This window comes from Schistosoma mansoni, chromosome 1 (assembly GCF_000237925.1).
Source record: "Schistosoma mansoni strain Puerto Rico chromosome 1, complete genome".
In the NCBI taxonomy this organism is placed as follows: Eukaryota; Metazoa; Platyhelminthes; class Trematoda; order Strigeidida; family Schistosomatidae; genus Schistosoma; species Schistosoma mansoni.
Genome location: NC_031495.1, coordinates 16,488,371 through 16,495,064, shown reverse-complemented (window position 1 = coordinate 16,495,064; position 6,694 = coordinate 16,488,371). Strand labels below are relative to the sequence as shown.

The window sequence follows — 6,694 nt, the reverse complement described above, 5'->3', positions numbered from 1 at the left end:
ATAAACGAACACTTTAGCAAACACACAGATATACCGGTTATGACAATACCGGCGTTAAATCGTAAACAAAATGTAACAGAGTTAATAATAGGCACATAATTATTATTAACAGTAGTATGAACAACTGAAATTCATCGAAACAATAAGTTATTTGAATGATATTTTCTTTTAAACAAAAGTATATTATTTATAAGATTATAACAACACTGTATACAAACATGAAATGATGAAAGAATGAAGCTTTGAACCAACATACACACAACTTCATTTAATGACAATGAATGACTGATTCAGATGAGAAAATAAGATTGACCAATTTACAGACTTTACATAAATTGTTTGTATTCACCAAAAATCAAATGGAGTTAATTCTTCGTTTTTTGTTTTTCATATACACTAATGTTATCTATTATATATTGAAAGTAAATTAAAGTAAACAACATTTACACGACTACCTCTATTCATGAACAAGAAATCTATTATGCGAACCAAGAATATGTAGATGAATAGAATATTACATGATTGAAAAAAATTCTATTCAGGAAGAGACTGAAACAATAAAATTGTAACTGCGGTAGAAAGAAAATGATTTTTCTTTTGGGAGAAAAAACAAACTATAGTAAATAAAGTACAAGTTTGTTAAACTGGACGAACTTTGTTTACATTTGATGGTCGAGGAATTCCACTTTTCGTTTTATCTACATACAGAGGAAAGTGATAGAGAGAAGATTAAAGTAAATAACGTCTATTTAATTGAAAATATGTTGTTTAACGATAAACAATCAAATACTAGTCTACAACAAAACTATTACTTGTAAAATAACTGTGATACTACAAATATATTCACAAATATTAACCTCTAAAAAGAAGTGAATGAGTTTCTGTAGAAGAAGAGAACTAAATTGGGTTCGAATTCCGCATGCGGGATCCTAGATGCACACTGCTGAGGAGTCCCATACTAGGAAGAAACGGCCGTCCAGTGCTTCCAGGTTTCTGATAGTGGTCGGTCTAACATCGATAGATTCATGATCTCAATCAAAAAGAATATATTTGTTAATAAATATTACTATGTATCAAATATCTTTCAAACTGCACATCCTACTTTTTGAAACAAAGACATAACTAGTCACTGTGTAACTAAAGTCCTTTATACCTACTATTTCAGTTATTTGGTCTGGAGTTTTAACGTACAACCTGAGTGATTCATTTCAAAATAATAATCTTCTAAGTATTAGTAAACATAAAGATTTAAAATCATTTGACTTGTTTACGAAATATAAATATTTATGTAGTTTGCTTAGAACTACATGTTTTATGTGGAGATAAGTGATAATATCAAGCTGTCCAAACCAAAGTTAACAAAAATTTTCATTTAAATTCGTGGTCACTGGTGTTTTCTCGCTTCAGATCTACATACAAATACATAAACTTGTGATCTGAAAACAGATTGTCTATATTTCACACCAAATGACTAACATCCATTTTTGTAAATATAACTTCCTTTTTAATGTCGAAGTTTAGTAAGTAGAGTATTTAGGCTTACGGTCCATCAGTGAAAACGAACGGTATCGTACTGGACCCAACTCAAGTCTTTGCCAAGTTATATTTAGACAAAGTCGTAAACTTGATGATTAACATTTCCAAATCCAGTCATCTGTCATACACTTCGTCCAATTATCTAATGATATTTATTGATAATTATCAACACTAATCACGACTTCTCATAAAAAACTAAAGGAATCCATCTCAAACTCTCAGTAATTCAGCTTGTAATCAAAATTATACCTCAAATCGCTAACTAAAAAAAAGCAAAAAATGTTAAAATCTCAAAATCTACTCACTAGTTTCTGAGTTACTGGTGTTTTTTGTGGAATGACCATTATATTTCTGTTGTTGATTTTGTAAACTTCTTGGATTCTCTGTACATTGAGGCATTTGAATAGTACTATTGGATGAACCTAATAAATGAGCTTTCCAAACATCTTCTGGACCACCGGGAGCAACTGAATCTGGTAAATTTGGTAAATCATGATGACAAAGTGGACAACGCAGCCCAGATGATAATTTGATAGGTAAACAATGGTGACTGCTTAAATGTGTTTTTAACACAGCTTCTGAACATTTAGAACAACGAACATACTGTCCTGGTGTACAAGCTTCACATTCTTTAAGTAAATGATCCGTTAAACCAGCTATTTCAACTACCTATAAATATGTAACAAGTTAAATAGGCTGATATTACTGGTACACTTGATCAGCTAACTAGATAAATACATTTATTCAGTAGTTTAAATTTGAAATTCTCATATTCCCAAACCCAAAAACCTATTTTTGTTTGTGCACGTATGATATATTTAGACAACACTAAAATATTAATAGCATATGATGATCTAAATAATAAGTTTAGTGACAATATAAATAATTCGTATTGCTATACCAAACGGCCTATTTACATAACCTATTGTTCATTAAATAGCGGTTCATTGTTACCATAAGTCAACTGATACTTGTTATGTTATAGATGGAAAACCAGTATTTCGTCACTTCAAAAATTATATCAGTAAATCAGTAACTTATATGTGATACAGTGAGTAGAAGTGCAGTTTCAGTGATTACTTTGCAGATTCTATTTTCTGACCCATTACCTGAGAAATGATACTATTATGGTTAAATGTCTTCTGTATATATTTACCAGTCTTAATTTCATAATAACTTCGCCTGCATCTATTCTAGAGTTACTGCCGGTCCCAAGCCCGGGTGAAGGAGGGTTGAGCATGGGGTTAGCGACCCCATCCCGTAGAAAACTAACTCGCTAAAAAAACGCTAACAAGAAAAAATAATTCAGACCATTTAAACTTTGCCCTGGGGTTTGAAGGAAGAACTATGACGCCTAACGATGAAAGCCGAGATTCTTCAGAAGTCACGAGGCCGATGCCACTTCTAACAACCAGAGCAACAATTTTTATAGGTACAAGGAACGTCCGGACAATGTAGGAGATCGGGAAGACCAGTCAAATAGTAGTGGAAATGGGGAGATACGACTTGAAGATGCCCAGAATTATTGGAAACACATTGGACGCAAGCTCGATAAAAAAGGATAGATTCGGGAGAGATGCTGCTGTAGTCTGGTCGCAGAGAAAAAAAATGCTCCGCGCACCCAGGGAGTTATCCTGATGCTGTCCAAAGAAGCACGTATAGCACTTATGGGATGGGAATCTCATGAATGCATAATCATCAAAGCATCCTTCAGAACAATAGAGGGGATCACAATGAATGTTATCCAGTGTTATGCACCCACCGATGATACCAATGACGACAATAAATATCAGTTTTACGAGAATCTGCAACGGATCATAGTGAAGTGTTCAGAAAAGGACCTGGACATCCTGATAGGAGACCTAAACACCGACGTTAGAATCGATAAATCCGGGTATGAAGATATCATGGGAAGACATGGACTGGGAAAAAGGAACGAGAATGCCGAGAGATTCTCAGAAAAAAATAATTTCTTAATCTATGGACTGTCAGTTAAACGATCTTTTTGTCTTCTGACAAGAGAAGTTTCATTCTTCTGGGGGTTCATCACTCCGATCATCCTGTCTATTCTAATAGTTTCATCGGTCCAATAAGACATTATAACAATGTGAATCAAATTTGTGTGCGTAGAATGTCACTTTTGAATTTTTTTACTAATTGGTGATTGGTATTATTTGGTTCTCTGAGCTGGATGGTTTAATTGTGGAGCTTTCATGGTTCAGGACAGCATCATCAACAATTACTTCAAGTGGAAGTGAGTGCATTGATTATCCCCAATTATGAAGTTGTTCTGATCTGACGAACTTATTGCTTATTGGTTTATTAAAATAACAAATTACAAAAAAACTGAGACTGACTGATCACCGAGTAGTGGCTAGCACTATATTTTTCCGGTCTTTTAGTGACGATCAGATTCTATGGACCGATTTGCAATATGGCTACTAGTTAAGTGACTCGAAAATGCGTACAATACGTTGAAATATCAGGAGGTTTGAAGTAATTGATAGGAAATCCTGAACCTAGGTTTTGTGCTTCTTGGCACTTGTAAGAAAGGTGTATCTGGAATTTTGAGGAAACACGCTCCCTGGTGTATGTGATCCCATATCTCTCAGGTCCATTGTCAGTAGCAGAAATAAGAAGATTCCAAACAGTCATCGGTTACAAACCAAACATTACCAAATAATAAAATTGCACTCATTTAGTGTAAGACTATATGGATGGCAAACAGACTTTTTAAAAGAAAAAGTTAAAAACCAGTGACAAGATAGATTTTGAACATATTTCTGTGTAATGAATAATAATGGCTTCAATTTCGTATACCGGATTTTACACCAAAGTTTTGAATGACTATCCAAAAGATACCAACTGACTTGAAGTAGTGAGATAAAATGTAATTGAGCTCAATATATCATTTCATTAAATTTTGCTCAGACAGGATATAGTGTTCATGCATTCATATCAAAAGACAGAGCACGAATAGCGGCATTCACCACACTCCTCAGAGTCTGATTAATACGAAATTCTTAGTTTATCAGAAGTAAACTAATATCTTCTAAAGATCTCATAAAGTAATCAGACATAAATAGTTCAAGAGAGGAGCTACACCATCTAATTACTTAGTCTAAAGTTAAAATTACAATTATATCTAAGAAAAGCTATTTTGGTTAGTGAATTAGTGTACCAATGCTCAGATTATTTGAGTAGAATACTTTTATTAACATACAATATATAAAACAAAGACAAGCGTAACAACATGCCTGTTTACAATTAGGACAACGATGAAGCATTGGACAACTTTTCCAATAATGTATATCTAATCCTTCCTCTGTAAACGAATCATTTTGTTCTCCACAAAATATACATGTTTTATCTAAACTAAGTAAAAATTCTGCTTCTTCAGTATGTTGCTGTGAATTTATTTCCAATTGAATGTTAGCAGTTGAAGAATTTCTGTTTGGATTGTCACTTTTTGTAATTCGTGAACCATGTTGATTAGACGTATGATTCTGACGATTCGGTGATACAGATGACGGCCCAGGTTGTGAGTTATTTGCAGATTTACGATCATTATTTTTTAATCTTGAAGCAGATTTTCTATCGTAACTTTGTGAAGGTACAGTACGTGATACACGTGAATTAGGCTTCTGTGTAGCCAGATGACCACGATTGCCATGTTCGACTATGGCACGGAGTTGTTGAACGTCTTCCTAAAGCCAAACAATTCAATATAGTTAATTATAAAAAAACTCACAAGAAGTCTGGTGTGATAGAAATATCTGGTAGCAGAAGAACTTTTAAAAAATATCCCTTTGTTACAGTTGGTTAAACCGAGAGAATATCGTAACACCAGAAGAAGGCTAAATACCTCAGTTAGGTTACTTAGCTGCGTCCGATAGCACCATTTTGGAAAACAGACTGCGTATATGTTTTCTGAGAGTCTTCTAAAAGTTTATCTAATGTATTTCATAGTCTTTAATTTGTATATCAATATTCAATTCTCAAAATCATATGAGCGTAGTACGTTTTTCTTTGTTCGAAAATGGGAGAATTTCGCCAAAAGGCAGGCTTCCACTCGAAAACAACTGTATTTTCTCCACGGGTGTCTTCGTCAGCATGTTCTGCCAACAAGTATAAGGTCCAATCACCATATTTACACCACATTCACACAGCCTTTTTGAGACAAATTAGTGGAAGTCTCATTTTAACAATCTTCGTTATACTGTGTTAAAATATGTGGTCCATCCTCAATGCGTTAAACTATACATGTATACATGCATAAACACTAAAGCATGGCTTAAATAATAATGAATAAGAGGTTAAACTACTTATAAGTTACAAGTAGGAACACGTGTATACTGAAAATAACCGCGATCATGTATGGAGTTCCCATTCAGTTCGTGTTGGAGATTTAGTATGAGATGTTATTCTTCGAGGCATTGAGAAACAAAGAATCCCAAAACATGCTTCATTCGCAGAAAAATACATTTTGTCAGGTAGATACACATCAACATATAAAGACAATGAATATTCCATCATTAAGCACGGAAACTGTATTTAGAGCGTGATAATTGAGACTTGATATATCTTCAGTTATATCTGAGAATATCTTGCAGAAAAGTATACTAAAACTGAGATCAAGATTTCAAACATGACTCAAATGCCTCCCGTCAGTGAATACATATACAGTCACATTCAGAAAGCTATGATAAACAGGAAAGAGCAATTATCATGAAGACCGTAAATATGAAAAAAATTAGTTTTTTTCAAAATGTTGATACCTGAAGTGCTTCAACTTCTTTTTGTTTGACTGAAGCTTTAATCCCAGGTGGTCGATCATTCAATGGTGGATCATATCTTCCATCGATCCGACTAAATTTTCCAAGTAGTCTTCTATATAAAGGATGTCGATTGGAATTCACATCATCTAAAGGTATAAGTCTACGAACAGTAGCTCGATCCTCAGAACGATAAAGAGCAACTATAAGGTTTTCAGCAGCTTCACGAACCTTTAAAAAAGATTAGAAGTTAAAAGTAGGATGTTTTAGCTAACAGAAACACCATTTTAAAATATTTCTTTCTGTTAAGATTTACTAATAAGGACAAAGTGAATCGTTCTTATGTTTACTACTATTCATTAGTAAACGCAAAGCAACAAGGC

The 6,694-nt window shown here is 33.7% G+C and overlaps 1 protein-coding gene across 1 annotated transcript in view; it reads right to left on the bottom strand.

The window, feature by feature from the left end:
• Positions 1-639: 639 nt before the first annotated feature.
• Smp_133140 (hypothetical protein) overlaps positions 640-6,694 on the bottom strand; it is a gene marked incomplete at both ends in the record, with an annotated part of 52,191 nt that continues 46,136 nt past the window's right edge. The window contains 4 exons of the mRNA XM_018793447.1: positions 640-698; positions 1,842-2,205; positions 4,920-5,243; positions 6,315-6,542. Coding sequence (XP_018647959.1) covers positions 640-698; positions 1,842-2,205; positions 4,920-5,243; positions 6,315-6,542 — 975 coding nt within the window. The remainder of the gene's footprint in view (positions 699-1,841; positions 2,206-4,919; positions 5,244-6,314; positions 6,543-6,694) is intronic.